Raw genomic sequence first — 26,988 nt, forward strand, 5'->3', positions numbered from 1 at the left:
GTAGTCCCATATGAGTTGAGGTTGTATATACATATATTAAAAATTATATATGATACTAACACTATATGTATTATATATAGCACGTTCTCATAATGAAATCATTAAAATGTTCGTATTTTATAACAAACACCACGAAGAATATTAAATATTTATATTTACAACATAATTTCCTTCCAAATCATTAATAAGAGGCAATTCTAGATGAAAAATGTATTAATTTTTTATGCTAGACATTCCTCAGTATTTAATTGATTCAAAAAGGGAAAAAAAATATATTTTTCTTCGTTCTTCTCACACAAATATATACAACAATGAGAGATAATGCGTTTTCATTTAATATCAATATTATGAATATATATATATATCCAATAATATACAATATGCTTAAAAATTTCGTAAAATTTTCAAACAACTTATTTAGCATAGTCTTACAACCCTCAACCATATGTAGTCCAAGCAGCACTATAAAATTAATTAAAGTACATAACAGCATGGACTGCGATATGCGTTCAAAATGTCGATGTTCATGTGTCCTGCAGTTCACACGATGACGCACAGTTTGCTGCGTTCTTCATCGACCCATGAGCCGAGTGATCCACCGCTTAGAGTGATTAAAATTGGTTTATAAAATTATTTGTCAGATATGTTTTTATTGAAAGAAATTAAAAATACACCATTTTACTGGCATATATCAATTCCTTCAATAAACTTTATTTTTATCCTAAAAGAATGCTGCGAAATGTCTTAGTTTTATATAAACGATATATTACCATATTTATCAATATATATTGTGTAGTTTGGCTTGTTTGATAAATATCAATTTATATAAAAGTATTAACCTGAATTCAGGTACAACATTGTACTTTTTAGGCTGTTGCATTAACCAATGTATGCCCATAGCTATGATGGACAATACATATTCGCAACGCGTGCATATTATGGTACATATGCACACAGATTTTATAAATCAATATATTGTAATATATCATCAATATGTATTTTTATATTAATTGCTACACACATAGAACCATGTCATATGTATAGCCACTACTAAATGAGTATTTTGGCAATATTATTAATATATACATATAATATATACAACTGGATATATTTGTTTTACAATTATGATTTTATAAAAACATTTTATGTTTTGGTAAATTGGCAATATATATTTGTTAACGGTAGAAGCATACAATAATGATCCTTCCGCAGGTTCACCTACGGAAACCTTGTTACGACTTTTACTTCCTCTAAATAATCAAGTTCGGTCAACTTTTGCGAAACAACCGTAACACGCAAGGCGTCACAGTGATCACGTCCGGAGACCTCACTAAATAATTCAATCGGTAGTAGCGACGGGCGGTGTGTACAAAGGGCAGGGACGTAATCAATGCGAGTTAATGACTCACACTTACTGGGAATTCCAAGTTCATGTGAACAGTTTCAGTTCACAATCCCAAGCATGAAAGTGGTTCAGCGGTTTACCCGGACCTCTCGGTCTAGGAAATACACGTTGATACTTTCATTGTAGCGCGCGTGCAGCCCAGGACATCTAAGGGCATCACAGACCTGTTATTGTCAATCTCATTATTGCTAGACGCAATTTGTCCATTTAAGAAGCTAGTGTCCTTATAATGGGACAAACCAACAGGTACGGCTCCACTTATATAAACACATTCAAACACAATAAACATTTTACTGCCACCATGAATGAAGGCTATATAAGCTTCAACACCATAATCCTGAAGATATCTATTTAATATATTTGAGTCTCGTTCGTTATCGGAATTAACCAGACAAATCACTCCACGAACTAAGAACGGCCATGCACCACCACCCATAGATTCGAGAAAGAGCTATCAATCTGTCTTACACACTTATGTTCGGACCTGGTAAGTTTTCCCGTGTTGAGTCAAATTAAGCCGCAGGCTCCACTCCTGGTGGTGCCCTTCCGTCAATTCCTTTAAGTTTCAGCTTTGCAACCATACTTCCCCGGAGCCCAAAAGCTTTGGTTTCCCGGGAAGCGACTGAGAGAGCCATAAAAGTAGCTACACCCAATTGCTAGCTGGCATCGTTTATGGTTAGAACTAGGGCGGTATCTGATCGCCTTCGAACCTCTAACTTTCGTTCTTGATTAATGAAAACATCTTTGGCAAATGCTTTCGCTTAAGTTAGTCTTACGACGGTCCAAGAATTTCACCTCTCGCGTCGTAATACTAATGCCCCCAAACTGCTTCTATTAATCATTACCTCTTGATCTGAAAACCAATGAAAGCAGAACAGAGGTCTTATTTCATTATCCCATGCACAGAATATTCAGGCATTTGAAGCCTGCTTTAAGCACTCTAATTTGTTCAAAGTAATTGTACCGGCCCACAATAACACTCGATGAAGAGCACTAATGCAGGTTTTTAAATAGGAGGAATATATAAAAAAATACAAGTACTTAATCATATATAAGAACTCCACCGGTAATACGCTTACATACATAAAGGTATAGTACTAACCACAATTGTAAGTTGTACTACCCGTATGAAGCACAAGTTCAACTACGAACGTTTTAACCGCAACAACTTTAATATACGCTATTGGAGCTGGAATTACCGCGGCTGCTGGCACCAGACTTGCCCTCCAATTGGTCCTTGTTAAAGGATTTAAAGTGTACTCATTCCAATTACAGGGCCTCGGATATGAGTCCTGTATTGTTATTTTTCGTCACTACCTCCCCGAGCTGGGAGTGGGTAATTTACGCGCCTGCTGCCTTCCTTAGATGTGGTAGCCGTTTCTCAGGCTCCCTCTCCGGAATCGAACCCTGATTCCCCGTTACCCGTTGCAACCATGGTAGTCCTAGATACTACCATCAAAAGTTGATGGGCAGACATTTGAAAGATCTGTCGTCGGTACAAGACCATACGATCTGCATGTTATCTAGAGTTCAACCAATGTAACGATCTTGCGATCGCTTGGTTTTAGCCTAATAAAAGCACACGTCCCATAAGGTCCGTGTTTTAATTGCATGTATTAGCTCTAGAATTACCACAGTTATCCAAGTAACTGTTAACGATCTAAGGAACCATAACTGATATAATGAGCCTTTTGCGGTTTCACTTTTAATTCGTGTGTACTTAGACATGCATGGCTTAATCTTTGAGACAAGCATATAACTACTGGCAGGATCAACCAGAATAATGTTTTTGTTTCGTGCGCATATGCACACATATGTAAATATTTGACAACTCAATATACTTTTGAATAAAAAAAACAGTATAATAATACATAGTTTTTAACAACAGTTTATGAGAATTTGTTAAACGAATGCGGCCATTTTTATATAGCATTCACATTCGCCATTTTTCTCTATATATTTTTCTATATATATTTAATATAAAAAATTTTAGCAATATATAACGAGAGAATTAATATTCTCTCATTTGTTTAATATGTACAACATTCGATTATTAAATATATCCATATAAATATATACATTTTTTCGTTCAAAAATATCTTTTTATTTGCACTTAATATATTATCACACGTGTATTTGCTTAAACCAATATAAATTGTGTTTGAGCTTTGTATTTTGACAACAAATTTAAAATTTATCCAATTTCGTATACGTTATTTGCGATATACATTAAATAAAACCAAACACATGAGTGTTCATGTAGAATGGATTTTGATATATTGGCAATATTTGAATTTGCATATAAATCGCTTTGATTATATGCTGGTACATTGGTGAAATGGTACTCATACAATTATAAATCATATAAGACCATTTCCGGACATTCACGATAATAATTCGAAACCAAAATGATATATACTAAAGAGAATTCACGCTTCAATATATCTTGGCCAGTTTCACTATATTATCTTAAGATCAATTTGTCGTAGCCAAGCATTCAATATTTAAAGAACTTTTTTAACAACAAATATCACTTATTAAACTACTATGAGTATAATGACAACGTATAATAATACCATATACAATACTATACCAAATATTGCACACAATATGATGGACATCAACTGTCCATCATGTATAGGTCAACTAGATGGGCCCAGCACCGCTCTGCAGCCAGGCCGGGCTAACAACATTGCGGCTCTCCAATATAGGCCTTGATACGAAGCATACTCCTCCCAGTCAAAAGCCAGGCACCCCAGCCCAGACAATTAACCCCCAACTTCATCCCGGTGTGACAAACATCAAAATGTTCGCCAGTGCCATTCCAGGTTATTGGAGAGGGCAAGGAGTTCACTTACAGGGCGACCAGGGACAATAACATAAGGGTGATGACAAATGAGAAGGCAAGCTACTCGGCGCTGAAGAAGTTCCTGGATGATTCAGGGAAAAGGTACCAAACATTCCAGCCCAGAGTGAGAGGCCATATCGTGTCGTCATCAAGGGACTACACTACTCCACAGACCTCGAAGATATTAAGGCAGCTCTGCACAGCCAAGGCCATGTCGCCAGGGATGTCCATAACCTGGTCAACAAGGCGAAAAAACAGCGGTACAGCATTTTTTTTGCAAACCTTGAGCCGGCAAGCAACAACAAAGAGGCCTACAACATCAAAAGGATTTGCCACTCAGTTGTCACCGTTGAGCCCCCTCTGAAATTCGATGATGTAGTACAGTGCTACCGTTGCCAAGGTTTTGGGCACACCCAACGATATTGCCGCTTAGCGGAGCGATGTGTAAAATGCGGAGGTGACCATGCGTCCAACACATGCGACAAGGGCAAAAACGACCCGGCTCTCTGCCTGCACTGTAGAGGTGATCATGTGGCCTCCTACAAGGGATGCCCAGCTTATAAAAAGGCTAAGAACCTGGCAGCACCAAGGTCAACCAGGACACAGTACCAGGCTAACAGGGTGGCAACGGCCAATCCATCGCCAATTGTCAGCCCCAACTTCAGCTACGCCAATGCCGCCAGAGGCTGCAACAATAGCGAGAATAATCAGGTACCCCAGTCGGTCCCAGGGCCTGAAAATCACCTAGAAGCAGTAGTTGCCCGTATGGAGTCAATGATGGAGCGGATGCTCGACAAAATGTTTAGCCAAATGACAAACATGTTGGCTACAGTCATGTCGAAGCTATGCAAATAGACTTGAAAGTTACCATATGGAATGCGAACGGCCTGTGCAATAGCAGGCCAGAGGTCGAGCACTACTGCAAGACCAATCAAATCGAGATATTGCTCATCTCCGAGACGCACTTCTCGTCAAGGTCGTATTTCTCCATAAGAGGATATGACCTCATCTACGCTAACCATCCTAACGGAAGAGCCCGAGGCGGAGCGGCCATCCTGGTCAGAAGCAACCTGGAATACACAGAGCTACCACCTATCCAGGAGGATTGGGTGCAATGTGCATCTATCAGAGTCAACACCGCGCTAGGAGAGCTTACGATCGCTGCTGCCTATTGTCCACCAAGGCACAATGCGAGAGATGAGGAGTTTGCCCAACTGATAAGCCAACTTGGTAGAAGGTTTATCATCGGCGGTGATTTCAACGCGAAGCACTTCTGGTGGGGCTCCAGAGCCAACAACCCCAAGGGACGAGCGCTATACAGACAGATCCAGTCTAATAACCTAAACTGCCACTCTACTGGTGCGCCAACTTACTGGCCCACAGATGCGCTGAAGGTTCCAGACGTTCTGGACTTTGCAATTTCCCGTGGCGTGGACCCAGGGATAATACAAACTGTGGCAGACGAGGACCTCTTCTCTGACCACAGCGCGGTTATGCTGCTCATAAACGCCCCAGTAGTGATGAATTCAGCGCACAGAAGGCTTATTTATAAAAATACCGATACTGCTAAGTACAAAAGCTGGCTGATCAGAAACACCAACCTAATTCCAAACTTGGACAGTGGCCAGGATGTTGAAGCTGCCATTGACGCGCTTACCAAAAACATTCACGACGCAGCGGCATATGCGGCCCCGAGAATGAGTCAGCGCCAGCGACCTAGGATCCTGGATAGGGAAATCCACCTGTGGAGCCCCCAGATCGCCGAACTATTACATGAAAAACGCAGACTAAGGCGAGTCTGGTTCCTAACAAGGAACCCACGTGACAAGGCATCCTTGAACAGAGCCGCCAAGGCGCTAAAGGAATTGCTCATCAGTCTGAGGAGGGAGGCCTTCGACAAGTATCTGGAGGAGCTTGAACCCAATGACCCACAACACAATTTGTGGCGAGTCACCAAAAATATCAAACGGCCAACAAAAAGAGCAGCCCCAGTTAAAAACATGGACGGCAGCTGGTGCAGGTCGGAGGCGGACAGGGCCAACGCGTTTGCACAACATCTGGAGAGCGTCTTCACTCCTCGTATTAGATGCACACCCGATGAAATATCAGAGACGGAGCAGGAACCAAGTTGTACTCAACAAGGCAGCAATCAAATACCCCCGGTACTGGAGGAGGAGACGACGGAATGTATTTTGGCGCTGAGGAACAATAAAGCGCCAGGCGATGATGGTATCAATGCAATTGCACTGAAGCTACTACCCCCAGTCTGCATCGAACTTATTACTAAGCTCTTCAATAGATGCCTACAGATTGGGCACTTTCCAGCGCAATGGAAACGAGCCCAGGTAGTAATGATACCAAAGCCTGGAAAACCTGAGGCCAATCTTGCCTCTTATCGTCCGATCAGTCTGCTGGCGACGCTCTCCAAAATACTCGAAAGAGTATTCTTGCGTAGAGTGTTGCCAGTATTGGACGAGGCTGGTTTGATCCCCGATCACCAGTTTGGCTTCAGGCGTGGTCATGGAACCCCGGAGCAATGCCACAGAGTCGTCCAACGAATCCTGGACGCGTTTGAGTCCAAGAAATACTGCTGTGCTGTAATGCTTGACGTTAAACAGGCATTTGACCGAGTCTGGCACACCGGGCTACTCTTCAAAATCAGGAGGAATCTACCGACGGCCTACTACGCGTTCCTTGCCTCATACTTGGCTGACAGGCAATTCCTGGTGAAATGCGGAAATGCGAGCTCAACACTGAAGAGCATCAGAGCTGGCGTCCCTCAAGGCAGTGTGCTCGGCCCACTGCTTTACAACTTATACACTGCAGACCTGCCAGTGATTGAGAGCCCCGAGCTACTTGTCGCCACCTACGCCGACGACACAGCATTCGTAGCCACTGCTGATACTCCGGAGGAGGCCTCTCAAATAATGCAATCTGAGCTGGATATAGTCAACGACTGGCAGAGGAGGTGGAACATCGCGGTCAACAACGAGAAGTCCACAGCCACCACATTCGCGTTAAGGCCGGGTAACTGTCCAGCTGTATACCTGGAAGGGGTCATAATCCCGGACGAAAAAACGCCGAAATACCTTGGCATGACACTTGACAGGAGGCTAACCTGGAGGGCTCACCTGATAAAGAAAAGAAAGCAGGCGGATGACAAGCTGAAGAAACACTACTGGCTAATTGGCCGCAAAAGCAAACTCAACACTCGGTCGAAGCTGCTCGTCTACAAGGCGATCATTAAACCAATATGGGCCTACGGCATTCAACTGTGGGGAACTGCCAGACGAAGAAACAGGCGGATTATACAAACTTTTCAAAATAAAGCCCTGCGCATAGTCAGTAATGCGCATATGTACCACGACAACGAAACAATCCACAGCGTCCTCAAGATACCGTGGGTTACGGAAGTGATCGCCGAGAGTAGCACCAGGTACCTCACACGTCTGCACCAACACGACAACAACCTAGCTATTGGCCTTCTGGACAACAGCACAACCACCAGAAGACTTCAAAGAGACCACCCGCTGGACCTCCCCTGGAACTTAGCAGCTTGACATACTGAAATTATACATAAAATATTGTAAGATAACCTGAAAAAAGATTGCCAAGTACCCAAAGAGGAAATTTAATAATTGTCTGCGAAAGACAGATCTTAAATAAAGTTGAAACACAGTTGACAAAAAAAAAAATGTATAGGTTTTTTGCCACGGCTTCCGCAAATCGGGTGTTTTTAACTGCGAGTGCCTCTCAACAATCATTTGTTCTCGTATTTTAATACAAGAAACGCATTTACACTTCAATATTATTCATATATATTAATAAACATATATATATCCAACCATATAATATAACAGACATTGCCAGCAAAGTATATTCCCCATATCATATGAAAATAAAAAATTTTTATTTTTCTTCATATGACATATACCAAGCACGACACCACTCCATGTATAGGTTTTTTGCCACGGCTTCCGAAAATCGGGTGTTTTTAACTGCGAGTGCCTCTTAACAATCATTTGTTCTCGTATTTTAATACAAGAAACGCATTTACACTTCAATATTATTCATATATATTAATAAACATATATATATCCAACCATATAATATAACAGACATTGCCAGCAAAGTATATTCCCCATATCATATGAAAATAAAAAATTTTTATTTTTCTTCATATGACATATACCAAGCACGACACCACTCCATGTATAGGTTTTTTGCCACGGCTTCCGGAAATCGGGTGTTTTTAACTGCGAGTGCCTCTCAACAATCATTTGTTCTCGTATTTTAATACAAGAAACGCATTTACACTTCAATATTATTCATATATATTAATAAACATATATATATCCAACCATATAATATAACAGACATTGCCAGCAAAGTATATTCCCCATATCATATGAAAATAAAAAATTTTTATTTTTCTTCATATGACATATACCAAGCACGACACCACTCCATGTATAGGTTTTTTGCCACGGCTTCCGGAAATCGGGTGTTTTTAACTGCGAGTGCCTCTCAACAATCATTTGTTCTCGTATTTTAATACAAGAAACGCATTTACACTTCAATATTATTCATATATATTAATAAACATATATATATCCAACCATATAATATAACAGACATTGCCAGCAAAGTATATTCCCCATATCATATGAAAATAAAAAATTTTTATTTTTCTTCATATGACATATACCAAGCACGACACCACTCCATGTATAGGTTTTTTGCCACGGCTTCCGGAAATCGGGTGTTTTTAACTGCGAGTGCCTCTTAATATCATTTATATCCGTAGTATTTTAACACAAATGTACATAAAGATTTCATTATTATTCATATACAATATAAACATACAATAGAACAGACATTCTGATATGATATTTCATTTAACATCATATGTATATGAGATAAATTTAAATGTTGTATCTCATAATCATATCATCCTCAAGTTATAAGGTTTTTTTTTACGGGCAACATTCCCATATCCATACAAGCCTGATGGTATTTTATAATAACCAATATAATACGAAATATCATATGAAATATCATATCATATCTTTGCTTCATACTCATATCATGCTGAAGCTATATGGGAAAAATTCCCATATCCATATAAGCCATAATTTTGTTATTTTATAATAACCACTTTAAACTTGTATCAATGTATGATTGCCCAATATCATACGAAATATCATATGAAATAATCATATCATATCTTTGCTTCATACTCATTTCATGCTGAAGCTATATGGGAAACATTCCCATATCCATATAAGCCATAATTTTGTTATTTTATAATAACCACTTTAAACTTGTATCTTGTATCAATGTATGATTGCCCAATATCATACGAAATATCATATGAAATAATCATTTCATATCTTTGCTTCATACTCATATCATGCTGAAGCTATATGGGAAAAATTCCCATATCCATATAAGCCATAATTTTGTTATTTTATAATAACCACTTTAAACTTGTATCTTGTATCAATGTATGATTGCCCAATATCATACGAAATATCATATGAAATAATCATTTCATATCTTTGCTTCATACTCATATCATGCTGAAGCTATATGGGAAAAATTCCCATATCCATATAAGCCATAATTTTGTTATTTTATAATAACCACTTTAAACTTGTATCTTGTATCAATGTATGATTGCCCAATATCATACGAAATATCATATGAAATAATCATTTCATATCTTGGCTTCATACTCATATCATGCTGAAGCTATATGGGAAAAATTCCCATATCCATATAAGCCATAATTTTGTTATTTTATAATAACCACTTTAAACTTGTATCTTGTATCAATGTATGATTGCCCAATATCATACGAAATATCATATGAAATAATCATTTCATATCTTTGCTTCATACTCATATCAATAAGCTATATGGGAAAAATTCCCATATCCATATAAGCCATAATTTTGTTATTTTATAATAACCACTTTAAACTTGTATCTTGTATCAAGGTATGATTGCCCAATATCATACGAAATATCATATGAAATAATCATTTCATATCTTTGCTTCATACTCATATCATGCTGAAGCTATATGGGAAAAATTCCCATATCCATATAAGCCATAATTTTGTTATTTTATAATAACCACTTTAAACTTGTATCTTGTATCAATGTATGATTGCCCAATATCATACGAAATATTATATGAAATAATCATATCATATCTTTGCTTCATACTCATTACATGCTGAAGCTATATGGGAAAAATTCCCATATCCATATAAGCCATAATTTTGTTATTTTATAATAATCATTTTAAATTTTTATCTTGTATCAATGTATGATTGCCCAATATCATACGAAATATCATATGAAATAATCATATCATATCTTTGCTTCATACTCATTTCATGCTGAAGCTATATGGGAAAAATTCCCATATCCATATAAGCCATAATTTTGTTATTTTATAATAACCTCTTTAAACTTGTATCTTGTATCAATGTATGATTGCCCAATATCATACAATATATCATATGAAATAATCATATCATATCTTTGCTTCATACTCATTTCATGCTGAAGCTATATGGGAAACATTCCCATATCCATATAAGCCATAATTTTGTTATTTTATAATAACCACTTTAAACTTGTATCAGCATGCGATCTCGCTCACTCCGCCAGGTGGCGCACGCACACTGATCAGGGAGGAGGGAGGGGGAAGGGGGGGGTGGGGAGCGTCGGAGATTCAGCCACTGGAATTCATTTTCTTTTATTCAGATCTGATCCGCACATATAAGGTAATTCTGGCGCCTGCATGGAGGTATGGCAAACGAATCTGGACAAGATCAGGATGATTCAGAAGAAGACCCTCCGAATTATCTGTGGTGCTGAATGGTATGTCCGTAATAGAGACATCGCCAAAGACCTTGGATTCCCTCAGTCGGTGACATTATTAACGAACAAGCCACAAGATACTTGACCAAACTAAGGAGCCACCCGGAGCGTCCTCGCTAGAAGATTGGTTGGAAGCAGAACCAGGCGAAGGTTCCATCCATCCATCCGTCAGATTTGGCCCCCAGGAACCTATAAATTATTGTTGCAAAATCTCCGTTTTCGTCCGTTGGTCCTGTATTTAACTTAAAATAGTAAATTATAAAAAGAAAAAGAAATCATTGACCCTTAACAAAAGTTGCTAATCAACAGTAACAGTACGTTAAGTAATTGTACTTTATTGTCTCTGATATTTGTTTACAATAAACCTAAATAATGAACCTAAATTAATAAACAAAAAATCCAAATCAAACGCTTCCTTTGCTACACTTTTTGTACGTTTAGCAGAGGAAACCCAGCAGGCTGGGTCGGCCAGTAGCCTTCAGCAACAAATTTGACTGGGAATATTCAGTTAGTCAGAATCGTTGACCGAATCCACAACCTAGACTCTCTACACAAGCCAAAAAAATAGAAATAAATTTAACATAAAATTAAATTCTTACTAAACAATTTCAACACTTTCGTAGCAAATGAGTGACACGAGCGGTCAACCGGGCACGAGTGCGGCGCCCAAGGCTAAGCCAGAAGGCAGCGAGTTGCTGGATGAAGGGTCCAAGGACGTTTTCTTTGACTTGGAATCATCTTCATCAGAAGATGAGGGGACCACCAGCTATTCGACAAGCAATTCGCTGTCGGATATATGCGAGCAGGGATTCCAGCAGCAGGCACAGATACACAAGCTCAAGAAGATGCTAAAATCGAAGTCGCACGAGCAGGACAACATGGCCCAGCAGGCCGCAGAGACACGCAAGAAGCTGGAGGAGGAGCAGACACGTGCGGACAGCATGGAGCAGCAGCTGCAGCGAGCCTGTGAGGAGAAGCAGCAATCGAAGGATCTACTGGCGGACACGCAGGTGATACGCCGGAGTCTGGAGAGCCGCCTCGATAAACTGCGCGAGAAGAAGAAGTGGGCGGAGCAGTGCAATACCCAGCTGGAGTCCAAGCTGCAGCAGACCCTCATCCAGTGCAAGCAGCTCGATGAAAAATGCGCCCATAGCGGCGAGCTGCTGGATATGAAACAGATCGACTTCGATAGAATCACAAAGCGATACAACGCCCTGGAGTCGGACTTTGAGGCCATGGTGCTGGAGAAGGAGGTCCAGATACATGAGCTGAAGGGCTCGCTCGAGCTGGCCCAGAATCGATGCCAGCAGCTGGAGCCGGAGAACGTGCGCCAGCAGCAGTACATCCAGCAGCTGGAGGCCAGGCGGGCGACCTTGGAGCACTGCAATGCACAGCTGAATAGCCACATGGAGGAGACCCTGGCTGAGCTCAATTCGCTCGATGATCTGCTGCTCAAGAATAATATGTCTCGCTTGGGCCTCAGTCGCGCCGATCGCAGTGGCCAACTCAATGAGGAGCTGCCTCGGGCCGTGGGCAGTCCCCAAAGCCTGACAGATGATCTGCAAAAGCAACTGGAAGAGCGGAACAAGGAGCTGCTCCTGCTGCGTGAGCAGGAGCAGGAGGCCCTACGTACCGTGGCCACATTGAGTGACGAGAAAACGCGACTGCAGCTGCGCCTTGTGCACATGGAAAAGGAATGGGGCGCAGTGAAGCAAAATTTGGCCACAACCTATTCGCAGCTACAGCAGAAAATTAATCCGTTGATAGCCGAACGGGATGCGCTGCGGGATCGCCGCCAGAAGGCCGACAGCCAGCTGAAGAGCATTCAGCTGGACATGCTGCAGTTGAGCGAGGACAACAAGCATCTCAAACAGGAGTGTGATCGGTTGAAGGAGGACAACTGGCGCATGTCCACGAAGCGGGAGACAGCGGATGCTTTGCGCCTGGAGCTGGATCGGCACCAAGGCCTCTTGGTGGCTGCCCAAACGGAGGTGGATCGACTGACCCAACCGCACGCAGAGACCTCACACGAGAAGGATGTGCTCAGCTACGAGCTGCAGCAGCAGCGCGAACAATTCGCCAAGCTCAAGCAAAGTCTACAGAGCGTCGAGTTGAATGCAGAGCAGCAGGCCAAAAGGCTGGTGTCGGAGAAGAAGAGTCTGCAGGGCGAGCTGCAGCAGTTGCAGAGCGAGCTGCAGCAGTTGCAGGCGAAATGTGAGCCAGAGAAGTGCAGTAGCTGTGCGGAGAAGTTGGCTGAGATTCGTAGTGCTGAGATTCAAATGAGCAGGCTGCAGAAGTTCAACAAGAGGCAGGCGAAAATCCTAAGCGAGCACTATGTGGATGTGGACAAGGCGAAGCTCTTCGATGTCGAGCTGCAACTTGACGATTCCCTCACGCTGCAGAGCCTCTGCGCCGGCACACCAACTGTGGACATTTCCAACACGCAGCAGAATCTGCTCACGGCGCTCAAGGGGAATGCCGAGCAATTCAAGGCGTTTATCAAGCAGCAGGAAAAGCAGGTAAAGCCGGAAAAGCAGGGCGCCAGTAGTGATGCCACGAACATGAAACACTTGGGCTAAAATTTGCTGCAATTATTTTTGGTTTTTGTTAAGATTAAATCAGCCAATCAGCCAGCTGATCAGAGATCAATGTCTTTTCTTGTATTGAGTGCAGCTCGGTCTTGAGTCGAGAGGTATAGTAGGCCCAGTCCGATATATCGTGGGGCCACGCTTAAGTAAGCTTTTCGGCTACGAGCATACACCATTATCTCAAGTATTATCGGTGTATTAGCCAACCCATTCCCCATTCCCTACCAGCTATGTGATGTTTGAAGTTGTGAGGGATTTCTGTGACGTTTTTTTTTTCATTTGCAACCATCTGTCATCCGGCTGAAGTATCTGGCAGTATGCCTCAGCGACGGCAACTCACCAGAACTTTCTTAAATTCTTTCTTTTGGCTGTGCAGGCGGCTTAAGGGAGCTGAAATATGTATATCGGGGCGTGGGAGAAGCTGAGGACAGTCGTGGCAGGTCGAGGCTGAATTATTTAAAGTTTATAATTGAAATTGAAACAACAGACAGCGGACAGTAAGCTGCAAGTTTCCGCTGTAAGATGCAGATGGAGGGTTGCATAGCAAAGGGAGCGTTGGCGTGGGAGGGGAGTGGGCTGGACTGGACTGGGCTGAGCTGGGCTTTAGCTGAATGCGCGAAGTTAGTGCTCGCCTCGTTGGCAGGGGGAGTGGCAGATTCCACATTGGGGTGTGGCCACTGGCCGCCAGTATGCAAATTGATTAGCAAAAATTAAAGCAGTGAGAGTCCAAGGGGCGTTGGGACCACTCCAGTGGCCCAGGGGCGAAACTCCACTGAACGACGGGCGATTGCCAGGTGCAGTGAACCCCCGGCAATCCACCTCTGCGGCCACACCAGTCATCAGCCTCATCCTGCAGTCTTGCAGATCTTGCAGTCTAGAGTCTAGAGTGGACTTGAAGTCTGGTATGGTGGCTGGAGCAGGTGACAGCTCACGATGCTGCATCGTTATCGATATCGATAAAGTTTGAGAATGGAAACTTGATGGCAAAAGATTTAAGTTGGCAGCAAAAGAAAATGTTGCTAATCCTGGCAACGGACCGGAATCAGTGCGAGCTGCAACTCCTTTTTTGTGTCTCCGCTTTCCGCTTCCGACTCTCACTCACTTCCCACCACCCTCATCATCCACTTGCCGACGGCCAAACGTTGCATAAACTTTTCCCTGGTGGGTAGCGGCAGCAGCAGCAGGAGCAGGGGCAGGAGCCCATATCCAAGTCAACATTCTGGGGATGGGCTCTGGGCTCTGAACTGGCAGTGCAGCAGGCCATTCCGCCCGCTGTAGCCACCCACTGGAGCCCCCCACCCCGCTGTAGCCAGTGATATCAGGGCATAGATAAAACTTCGACAGCTTGCGGATTCGATTCGATTTCTAATTAAAAGTGAACAAAGTTTTGCTATGCAACATTTTGGCCTGATGATCGCAATCGAAAATGTCGCACATTATAGTGGCGGAGCAGGAGGAGCAGGAGGAGCAGCAGGAGGAGCAGGGTGAAAGGAAAGTGGCAATAAAGTAACCGCAACATGGCCAAATGAAAATTGTGTGCAGCTGAGGACACAAAGGAGAGTCACACAGCCACAGCCACCGCCACAGCCACAGCCAGAGGCAAAAAGCCAGTAAAAGTTTCTCAACTTTTGTCACATTTAATTAACATGAATCAATGGCTCATCCAGGGGCGGGTTGGGTTGGTGTGGGTTTGGTGTGGGTTTGGTGTGGGTTGGCAAAAGAGGCAAAAACTTCCTGAGGCTCTCAAGTTCAATGCTCAGCTCAGGCACGCAAGCCCTCAAAATTTATTGAGCTGGGGATGGAGACTGGGACTGGCACTGAGACTGGGACTGGGTGCCTGCAATAAATTTGAAATTTTCATGCCAACGACTCATTAAACTTGTGCACAGAATTAACAATTTATGCATGTACATATGTACATATGTATATAAGTGTGCGTGTGTGTGTGTGTGTGTTTGCACTTAGTGAGCGCTTCTTTATGGGTATGGGTGTGGGTGTGTGAGTTTTATGACTTAACCGACACAAATTACTTAATGCCGTTCGTTCGGTCGTTCATTCTTTATTGTTTAATTATTAAACAAGGCTTGAAAGGCATAACAAAGTTTAACACACACATTAGACCCTCTTCACATATGCCTGTGTGTGTGCCTGTGTGTGTCTGTGTGTGTCTGTGTGTGTGTGTACTTGTATCTGTATGCCGACTTAAACAGGCTCTCTTAGCAGCAGCACTAAGCAAATGCCTCGATTAATGGCCACACATTTGTTATCAATGATGCCCAAGTGAACGATAATGTTTTAACAACAGCCTTGGCTGTGGGGCGGGGGCATGGGGCAAGCTACCCACTGATGGTACAAAAGGAGAGGAGCGGCTGTAGCTTAGCAGCACCATCACTGCCATCATCATCATCATCATCATTATCATCATCATTATCGTTCTCATTATCGGCCTTGTCAATTGTCATTATGGTTATGGCAGCACTCAGCGGGAGAGCAGCGCAACAAACAAAACGAGAAGGAACGTGTGAGTCGCTTCTAAAGACGCGACTCTACTTATACCCGTACTCAGTCAGTATTTACATTTTTGAGCATATGATTTTCAGAATTTAGAATTAAAAAAAAAAATTTTACATATTACATTTTTTTGCTACATCTGTTATCTACATCTACATCTACAATGTATATTTTACATCTAACATGTAGATTATAGATGTACTATTCATATTCTACATCTTTTCCGCTAGGGGTTGCTCGCGCACTGAACGCGGCAGAGTGTGCGAGCGAGAAGGAAAATGAGTTTCGTTGTCGTTTGTGGGGGGGGGGCAGGGGAAGCAACTGAAAATTAATTTCGTCATTCTGGCTATAATTATGATCCGATCTAATTCAGATTCAGCAGTCTGGTAGATATGGGCATTCTCTACGATACTGCGTTTTTAGTTTTATCGTATCTTTAAAATTGTGCCTGCCACAGATTTTCGTCCTTTGTGGGGGTGGAAGGGGGCGGGGCGAAATTCTGAAATACACTTGTAGCAGTGGGATATCACATGAGTCTGGAAACCAAATTTGGTTGCCCTAGCTCTTATAGTTTCTGAGATCTAGGCGCTCATCGAGACAGACAGACAGACAGACAGACAGACAGACAGACGGACAGACAGACATGGCTATATCGACTCGGCTATTGATGCTGATCAAGAATATATATACTTTATGGGGTCGGAAACGTTTCCTTCTCTGCGTTACACACATCCACTTTTACCACAAATCTAATATACCCCTTAACTCTTTTTTGAGTACGGGTATAAAAAGAAACTTAAAAATGGCCAGCAATCGACTGCCAATATGGGGCACGTATATCGATAATCCCCGCAGCAGATATCTCATAATAATCCCCGATATGTGTAGGCCTACAATATCGATTGCTAGCTTCATGTTTTTTCTGTTTTATGTACATTCAGCCCCGTTTTGACTGCTATTAAGTTTCTTTTCTGTTTCGATACGAAATGGGGCCTCAAATTTCGCCCAGTTGGTGGTTGGTACCCTTTTTCTCTCAGTGCAGCAGGGGCCCACCGTGCTCGTGGCTGCAAAGTATCATATCGGAGGGTGCGGGATGCCGTAAACCATTATATGACCGGTTCAAAAGTTTCTGGCCATTCTGAAATGTTCTGGAAATTAATCAGGCAGCTGCTGCTGCTGCTGGCTCCCTTCCTCCCTCTCCCGCTCTCCCTGCGTTTTAGTGATTAAAAACACGCACACACACACATGTGAAGGGGGGGAGGGGCGGATGGGGCAGATGGGGGAGAGAGCGCTTTTATTTACTGTTAATTAATTCGTAATGTAATCTCTTTCGAAAGTTCTTTTTTATTCAGTTTTCGCTTTTCATGCATGTGTCCCACCTGAGCTGGCCCCCCTGCTGGCCCCCTGCTGCCCAGCATCCTGCCCCGTAACGTGGCAGGAGACTGAACTGAAAGCGCCAGCTTCTAATTTGCTGCTAAATGGAAGAAGCGAAAACGCTTTGTTTGTGCATAACGAGGCGTGCAGGGCCCCCCAGCTACTAGATGGTTCGATTGGTCTTTCGCCCCTATACTCAATTCTGACAATCGATTTGCACGTCAGAACTGTTTCGGTCTTCCATCAGGGTTTCCCCTGACTTCAACCTGATCAAGTATAGTTCACCATCTTTCGGGTCACAGCATATATGCTCAAGGTACGTTCCAGTTAGAGGCATAAATAATATAAATATTATTATACATAACTATATAGAACGCCCCGGGATTGTGTTAATTATCTATAAATAGTTAAAAAACTAATCCCATTATTAGTCAAGTTAATTACGCTATTAGGTTTATCTCCCAATAACTTGCACATATGTTAGACTCCTTGGTCCGTGTTTCAAGACGGGTCCCGAAGGTATCCTGAATCTTTCGCATTGTTAATCATACAAATGCATATAATAAACACAAAAATCGATGATAATTATGCCATTATATAATTTCGAAAAATTAACGCACTGTATTAATTTTAATTTATCAACACTTTATCAAATTAATGACATTTATTCTATGTTAAAATGCAAGCATAATAATTTGAATAAACTATAAGCCATATTTTATGATAAATTTGGTATATGCTAATAGATTACAATGTCCTTATATGGAAAAAATGCACACTATTATTATAATATTGTTAAAATATTACAACTTTAATGATGAATTTTCCATAACGGATATTCAGGTTCATCGGGCTTAACCTCTAAGCAGTTTCACGTACTGTTTAACTCTCTATTCAGAGTTCTTTTCAACTTTCCCTCACGGTACTTGTTTACTATCGGTCTCATGGTTATATTTAGTTTTAGATGGAGTTTACCACCCACTTAGTGCTGCACTATCAAGCAACACGACTCTTTGGAAACATCATCTAGTAATCATTAACGTTATACGGGCCTGGCACCCTCTATGGGTAAATGGCCTCATTTAAGAAGGACTTAAATCGTTAATTTCTCATACTAGAATATTGACGCTCCATACACTGCATCTCACATTTGCCATATAGACAAAGTGACTTAGTGCTGAACTGATTTCTTTTCGCTCGCCGCTACTAAGAAAATCCTTGTTAGTTTCTTTTCCTCCCCTAATTAATATGCTTAAATTCAGGGGGTAGTCCCATATGAGTTGAGGTTGTATATACATATATTAAAAATTATATATGATACTAACACTATATGTATTATATATAGCACGTTCTCATAATGAAATCATTAAAATGTTCGTATTTTATAACAAACACCACGAAGAATATTAAATATTTATATTTACAACATAATTTCCTTCCAAATCATTAATAAGAGGCAATTCTAGATGAAAAATGTATTAATTTTTTATGCTAGACATTCCTCAGTATTTAATTGATTCAAAAAGGGAAAAAAAATATATTTTTCTTCGTTCTTCTCACACAAATATATACAACAATGAGAGATAATGCGTTTTCATTTAATATCAATATTATGAATATATATATATATCCAATAATATACAATATGCTTAAAAATTTCGTAAAATTTTCAAACAACTTATTTAGCATAGTCTTACAACCCTCAACCATATGTAGTCCAAGCAGCACTATAAAATTAATTAAAGTACATAACAGCATGGACTGCGATATGCGTTCAAAATGTCGATGTTCATGTGTCCTGCAGTTCACACGATGACGCACAGTTTGCTGCGTTCTTCATCGACCCATGAGCCGAGTGATCCACCGCTTAGAGTGATTAAAATTGGTTTATAAAATTATTTGTCAGATATGTTTTTATTGAAAGAAATTAAAAATACACCATTTTACTGGCATATATCAATTCCTTCAATAAACTTTATTTTTATCCTAAAAGAATGCTGCGAAATGTCTTAGTTTTATATAAACGATATATTACCATATTTATCAATATATATTGTGTAGTTTGGCTTGTTTGATAAATATCAATTTATATAAAAGTATTAACCTGAATTCAGGTACAACATTGTACTTTTTAGGCTGTTGCATTAACCAATGTATGCCCATAGCTATGATGGACAATACATATTCGCAACGCGTGCATATTATGGTACATATGCACACAGATTTTATAAATCAATATATTGTAATATATCATCAATATGTATTTTTATATTAATTGCTACACACATAGAACCATGTCATATGTATAGCCACTACTAAATGAGTATTTTGGCAATATTATTAATATATACATATAATATATACAACTGGATATATTTGTTTTACAATTATGATTTTATAAAAACATTTTATGTTTTGGTAAATTGGCAATATATATTTGTTAACGGTAGAAGCATACAATAATGATCCTTCCGCAGGTTCACCTACGGAAACCTTGTTACGACTTTTACTTCCTCTAAATAATCAAGTTCGGTCAACTTTTGCGAAACAACCGTAACACGCAAGGCGTCACAGTGATCACGTCCGGAGACCTCACTAAATAATTCAATCGGTAGTAGCGACGGGCGGTGTGTACAAAGGGCAGGGACGTAATCAATGCGAGTTAATGACTCACACTTACTGGGAATTCCAAGTTCATGTGAACAGTTTCAGTTCACAATCCCAAGCATGAAAGTGGTTCAGCGGTTTACCCGGACCTCTCGGTCTAGGAAATACACGTTGATACTTTCATTGTAGCGCGCGTGCAGCCCAGGACATCTAAGGGCATCACAGACCTGTTATTGCTCAATCTCATTATTGCTAGACGCAATTTGTCCATTTAAGAAGCTAGTGTCCTTATAATGGGACAAACCAACAGGTACGGCTCCACTTATATAAACACATTCAAACACAATAAACATTTTACTGCCACCATGAATGAAGGCTATATAAGCTTCAACACCATAATCCTGAAGATATCTATTTAATATATTTGAGTCTCGTTCGTTATCGGAATTAACCAGACAAATCACTCCACGAACTAAGAACGGCCATGCACCACCACCCATAGATTCGAGAAAGAGCTATCAATCTGTCTTACACACTTATGTTCGGACCTGGTAAGTTTTCCCGTGTTGAGTCAAATTAAGCCGCAGGCTCCACTCCTGGTGGTGCCCTTCCGTCAATTCCTTTAAGTTTCAGCTTTGCAACCATACTTCCCCGGAGCCCAAAAGCTTTGGTTTCCCGGGAAGCGACTGAGAGAGCCATAAAAGTAGCTACACCCAATTGCTAGCTGGCATCGTTTATGGTTAGAACTAGGGCGGTATCTGATCGCCTTCGAACCTCTAACTTTCGTTCTTGATTAATGAAAACATCTTTGGCAAATGCTTTCGCTTAAGTTAGTCTTACGACGGTCCAAGAATTTCACCTCTCGCGTCGTAATACTAATGCCCCCAAACTGCTTCTATTAATCATTACCTCTTGATCTGAAAACCAATGAAAGCAGAACAGAGGTCTTATTTCATTATCCCATGCACAGAATATTCAGGCATTTGAAGCCTGCTTTAAGCACTCTAATTTGTTCAAAGTAATTGTACCGGCCCACAATAACACTCGATGAAGAGCACTAATGCAGGTTTTTAAATAGGAGGAATATATAAAAAAATACAAGTACTTAATCATATATAAGAACTCCACCGGTAATACGCTTACATACATAAAGGTATAGTACTAACCACAATTGTAAGTTGTACTACCCGTATGAAGCACAAGTTCAACTACGAACGTTTTAACCGCAACAACTTTAATATACGCTATTGGAGCTGGAATTACCGCGGCTGCTGGCACCAGACTTGCCCTCCAATTGGTCCTTGTTAAAGGATTTAAAGTGTACTCATTCCAATTACAGGGCCTCGGATATGAGTCCTGTATTGTTATTTTTCGTCACTACCTCCCCGAGCTGGGAGTGGGTAATTTACGCGCCTGCTGCCTTCCTTAGATGTGGTAGCCGTTTCTCAGGCTCCCTCTCCGGAATCGAACCCTGATTCCCCGTTACCCGTTGCAACCATGGTAGTCCTAGATACTACCATCAAAAGTTGATAGGGCAGACATTTGAAAGATCTGTCGTCGGTACAAGACCATACGATCTGCATGTTATCTAGAGTTCAACCAATGTAACGATCTTGCGATCGCTTGGTTTTAGCCTAATAAAAGCACACGTCCCATAAGGTCCGTGTTTTAATTGCATGTATTAGCTCTAGAATTACCACAGTTATCCAAGTAACTGTTAACGATCTAAGGAACCATAACTGATATAATGAGCCTTTTGCGGTTTCACTTTTAATTCGTGTGTACTTAGACATGCATGGCTTAATCTTTGAGACAAGCATATAACTACTGGCAGGATCAACCAGAATAATGTTTTTGTTTCGTGCGCATATGCACACATATGTAAATATTTGACAACTCAATATACTTTTGAATAAAAAAAACAGTATAATAATACATAGTTTTTAACAACAGTTTATGAGAATTTGTTAAACGAATGCGGCCATTTTTATATAGCATTCACATTCGCCATTTTTCTCTATATATTTTTCTATATATATTTAATATAAAAAATTTTAGCAATATATAACGAGAGAATTAATATTCTCTCATTTGTTTAATATGTACAACATTCGATTATTAAATATATCCATATAAATATATACATTTTTTCGTTCAAAAATATCTTTTTATTTGCACTTAATATATTATCACACGTGTATTTGCTTAAACCAATATAAATTGTGTTTGAGCTTTGTATTTTGACAACAAATTTAAAATTTATCCAATTTCGTATACGTTATTTGCGATATACATTAAATAAAACCAAACACATGAGTGTTCATGTAGAATGGATTTTGATATATTGGCAATATTTGAATTTGCATATAAATCGCTTTGATTATATGCTGGTACATTGGTGAAATGGTACTCATACAATTATAAATCATATAAGACCATTTCCGGACATTCACGATAATAATTCGAAACCAAAATGATATATACTAAAGAGAATTCACGCTTCAATATATCTTGGCCAGTTTCACTATATTATCTTAAGATCAATTTGTCGTAGCCAAGCATTCAATATTTAAAGAACTTTTTTAACAACAAATATCACTTATTAAACTACTATGAGTATAATGACAACGTATAATAATACCATATACAATACTATACCAAATATTGCACACAATATCGATGGACATCAACTGTCCATCATGTATAGGTTTTAGTCTCGTTCGAACACTCGTTGAGTCAAGACGTGATTGCGGACAATCTACGCTTGTCGATTTCGTTTGCGCTCTCTTACTCTAATTCTCTCTCGCGCTCAATTGCTCATAATTGCGTGAGCATTTAACGCTTTCTGATTGGTCAAGTGCACGTGCGCTCACCAACACGCACGCTCGCACTTGGAGTGCGTTTTATCTCGCCATCTGCTGTCGAAAACTAGGGAAACACCGGAATTCAACTTCGTCGCGGCTGACGCCGGGCAGTTGGGCAGCAGCATGGCCCCTGCTCCCCCCGCTCCAAGCGATTCACCGCCCGAAAACAATATGGACTGGCAAGCCCCAACACGAGTCATAAGGAATCGTAAGGGATCAAGCAAACCGAAGAAGGCCAACATACCGGAAAATGCGCCTGACTCTGACGACTCCAGCTCAGGAATGGAGCCTGGAGAGATTAAAAGGAAGCCTGCCCGCAAGCAGTTTCCCGCTAATCAACTAGATGGGCCCAGCACCAGCTCTGCAGCCAGGGCCGGGCTTGTCAACAACAGATTTGCGGCTCTGTCCAATGATGAGGACCTTGATGACGACAGCATGGACTCCTCCGAGGAGGGCCACCCAGCTCAAAAGCCGAAGCAGGCACCCCAGCCCAGAGCAATTAAGCCCCCGCCAATCTTCATCCCGGATGTGACAAACATCAAAATGTTCGCCAGTGCCATTGCCCAGGTTATTGGAGAGGGCAAGGAGTTCACTTACAGGGCGACCAGGGACAATAACATAAGGGTGATGACAAATGAGAAGGCAAGCTACTCGGCGCTGAAGAAGTTCCTGGATGATTCAGGGAAAAGGTACCAAACATTCCAGCCCAGAGATGAGAGGCCATATCGTGTCGTCATCAAGGGACTACACTACTCCACAGACCTCGAAGATATTAAGGCAGCTCTGCACAGCCAAGGCCATGTCGCCAGGGATGTCCATAACCTGGTCAACAAGGCGAAAAAACAGCGGTACAGCATTTTTTTTGCAAACCTTGAGCCGGCAAGCAACAACAAAGAGGCCTACAACATCAAAAGGATTTGCCACTCAGTTGTCACCGTTGAGCCCCCTCTGAAATTCGATGATGTAGTACAGTGCTACCGTTGCCAAGGTTTTGGGCACACCCAACGATATTGCCGCTTAGCGGAGCGATGTGTAAAATGCGGAGGTGACCATGCGTCCAACACATGCGACAAGGGCAAAAACGACCCGGCTCTCTGCCTGCACTGTAGAGGTGATCATGTGGCCTCCTACAAGGGATGCCCAGCTTATAAAAAGGCTAAGAACCTGGCAGCACCAAGGTCAACCAGGACACAGTACCAGGCTAACAGGGTGGCAACGGCCAATCCATCGCCAATTGTCAGCCCCAACTTCAGCTACGCCAATGCCGCCAGAGGCTGCAACAATAGCGAGAATAATCAGGTACCCCAGTCGGTCCCAGGGCCTGAAAATCACCTAGAAGCAGTAGTTGCCCGTATGGAGTCAATGATGGAGCGGATGCTCGACAAAATGTTTAGCCAAATGACAAACATGTTGGCTACAGTCATGTCGAAGCTATGCAAATAGACTTGAAAGTTACCATATGGAATGCGAACGGCCTGTGCAATAGCAGGCCAGAGGTCGAGCACTACTGCAAGACCAATCAAATCGAGATATTGCTCATCTCCGAGACGCACTTCTCGTCAAGGTCGTATTTCTCCATAAGAGGATATGACCTCATCTACGCTAACCATCCTAACGGAAGAGCCCGAGGCGGAGCGGCCATCCTGGTCAGAAGCAACCTGGAATACACAGAGCTACCACCTATCCAGGAGGATTGGGTGCAATGTGCATCTATCAGAGTCAACACCGCGCTAGGAGAGCTTACGATCGCTGCTGCCTATTGTCCACCAAGGCACAATGCGAGAGATGAGGAGTTTGCCCAACTGATAAGCCAACTTGGTAGAAGGTTTATCATCGGCGGTGATTTCAACGCGAAGCACTTCTGGTGGGGCTCCAGAGCCAACAACCCCAAGGGACGAGCGCTATACAGACAGATCCAGTCTAATAACCTAAACTGCCACTCTACTGGTGCGCCAACTTACTGGCCCACAGATGCGCTGAAGGTTCCAGACGTTCTGGACTTTGCAATTTCCCGTGGCGTGGACCCAGGGATAATACAAACTGTGGCAGACGAGGACCTCTTCTCTGACCACAGCGCGGTTATGCTGCTCATAAACGCCCCAGTAGTGATGAATTCAGCGCACAGAAGGCTTATTTATAAAAATACCGATACTGCTAAGTACAAAAGCTGGCTGATCAGAAACACCAACCTAATTCCAAACTTAGACAGTGGCCAGGATGTTGAAGCTGCCATTGACGCGCTTACCAAAAACATTCACGACGCAGCGGCATATGCGGCCCCGAGAATGAGTCAGCGCCAGCGACCTAGGATCCTGGATAGGGAAATCCACCTGTGGAGCCCCCAGATCGCCGAACTATTACACGAAAAACGCAGACTAAGGCGAGTCTGGTTCCTAACAAGGAACCCACGTGACAAGGCATCCTTGAACAGAGCCGCCAAGGCGCTAAAGGAATTGCTCATCAGTCTGAGGAGGGAGGCCTTCGACAAGTATCTGGAGGAGCTTGAACCCAATGACCCACAACACAATTTGTGGCGAGTCACCAAAAATATCAAACGGCCAACAAAAAGAGCAGCCCCAGTTAAAAACATGGACGGCAGCTGGTGCAGGTCGGAGGCGGACAGGGCCAACGCGTTTGCACAACATCTGGAGAGCGTCTTCACTCCTCGTATTAGATGCACACCCGATGAAATATCAGAGACGGAGCAGGAACCAAGTTGTACTCAACAAGGCAGCAATCAAATACCCCCGGTACTGGAGGAGGAGACGACGGAATGTATTTTGGCGCTGAGGAACAATAAAGCGCCAGGCGATGATGGTATCAATGCAATTGCACTGAAGCTACTACCCCCAGTCTGCATCGAACTTATTACTAAGCTCTTCAATAGATGCCTACAGATTGGGCACTTTCCAGCGCAATGGAAACGAGCCCAGGTAGTAATGATACCAAAGCCTGGAAAACCTGAGGCCAATCTTGCCTCTTATCGTCCGATCAGTCTGCTGGCGACGCTCTCCAAAATACTCGAAAGAGTATTCTTGCGTAGAGTGTTGCCAGTATTGGACGAGGCTGGTTTGATCCCCGATCACCAGTTTGGCTTCAGGCGTGGTCATGGAACCCCGGAGCAATGCCACAGAGTCGTCCAACGAATCCTGGACGCGTTTGAGTCCAAGAAATACTGCTGTGCTGTAATGCTTGACGTTAAACAGGCATTTGACCGAGTCTGGCACACCGGGCTACTCTTCAAAATCAGGAGGAATCTACCGACGGCCTACTACGCGTTCCTTGCCTCATACTTAGCTGACAGGCAATTCCTGGTGAAATGCGGAAATGCGAGCTCAACACTGAAGAGCATCAGAGCTGGCGTCCCTCAAGGCAGTGTGCTCGGCCCACTGCTTTACAACTTATACACTGCAGACCTGCCAGTGATTGAGAGCCCCGAGCTACTTGTCGCCACCTACGCCGACGACACAGCATTCGTAGCCACTGCTGATACTCCGGAGGAGGCCTCTCAAATAATGCAATCTGAGCTGGATATAGTCAACGACTGGCAGAGGAGGTGGAACATCGCGGTCAACAACGAGAAGTCCACAGCCACCACATTCGCGTTAAGGCCGGGTAACTGTCCAGCTGTATACCTGGAAGGGGTCATAATCCCGGACGAAAAAACGCCGAAATACCTTGGCATGACACTTGACAGGAGGCTAACCTGGAGGGCTCACCTGATAAAGAAAAGAAAGCAGGCGGATGACAAGCTGAAGAAACACTACTGGCTAATTGGCCGCAAAAGCAAACTCAACACTCGGTCGAAGCTGCTCGTCTACAAGGCGATCATTAAACCAATATGGGCCTACGGCATTCAACTGTGGGGAACTGCCAGACGAAGAAACAGGCGGAT

General features: G+C 42.2%; 1 protein-coding gene and 4 non-coding genes across 5 annotated transcripts; 1 reads left to right on the forward strand and 4 right to left on the reverse strand.

The window, feature by feature from the left end:
• Window positions 1–431: 431 nt before the first annotated feature.
• On the reverse strand, window positions 432–610 carry LOC121405180. Its single transcript, XR_005968394.1, has one exon. It is a non-coding gene; the product is annotated as a 5.8S ribosomal RNA (ribosomal RNA).
• Window positions 611–1,195: 585 nt separating this feature from the next.
• On the reverse strand, window positions 1,196–3,187 carry LOC121405187. Its single transcript, XR_005968399.1, has one exon. It is a non-coding gene; the product is annotated as a small subunit ribosomal RNA (ribosomal RNA).
• Window positions 3,188–11,775: 8,588 nt separating this feature from the next.
• On the forward strand, window positions 11,776–13,728 carry LOC121405106 (putative leucine-rich repeat-containing protein DDB_G0290503). Its single transcript, XM_041595704.1, has 2 exons — window positions 11,776–12,474; window positions 12,544–13,728. The coding sequence occupies exons 1-2, from the start codon at window positions 11,776–11,778 to the stop codon at window positions 13,726–13,728; spliced, it is 1,884 nt and encodes a 627-aa protein (XP_041451638.1).
• A 5,590-nt stretch (window positions 13,729–19,318) lies between these two features.
• LOC121405191 lies at window positions 19,319–19,497 on the reverse strand. Its single transcript, XR_005968402.1, has one exon. It is a non-coding gene; the product is annotated as a 5.8S ribosomal RNA (ribosomal RNA).
• A 585-nt stretch (window positions 19,498–20,082) lies between these two features.
• Window positions 20,083–22,076, reverse strand: LOC121405186. Its single transcript, XR_005968398.1, has one exon. It is a non-coding gene; the product is annotated as a small subunit ribosomal RNA (ribosomal RNA).
• Window positions 22,077–26,988: the final 4,912 nt, after the last annotated feature.

Source organism: Drosophila obscura, unplaced genomic scaffold (assembly GCF_018151105.1).
Source record: "Drosophila obscura isolate BZ-5 IFL unplaced genomic scaffold, ASM1815110v1 contig_75, whole genome shotgun sequence".
Classification (NCBI taxonomy): domain Eukaryota; kingdom Metazoa; phylum Arthropoda; class Insecta; order Diptera; family Drosophilidae; genus Drosophila; species Drosophila obscura.

What these genes read in the sequence shown, in the direction of transcription:
- LOC121405106 (XM_041595704.1), top strand. Translation starts at nt 11,776, where the DNA reads ATGAGTGACACGAGCGGTCAACCGGGCACGAGTGCGGCGCCCAAGGCT. An exon ending in AGCAGCTGGAGCCGGAGAAC is followed by an intron (nt 12,475 to 12,543) that starts GTGCGCCAGCAG and finishes TGCAATGCACAG; the next exon opens with CTGAATAGCCACATGGAGGA.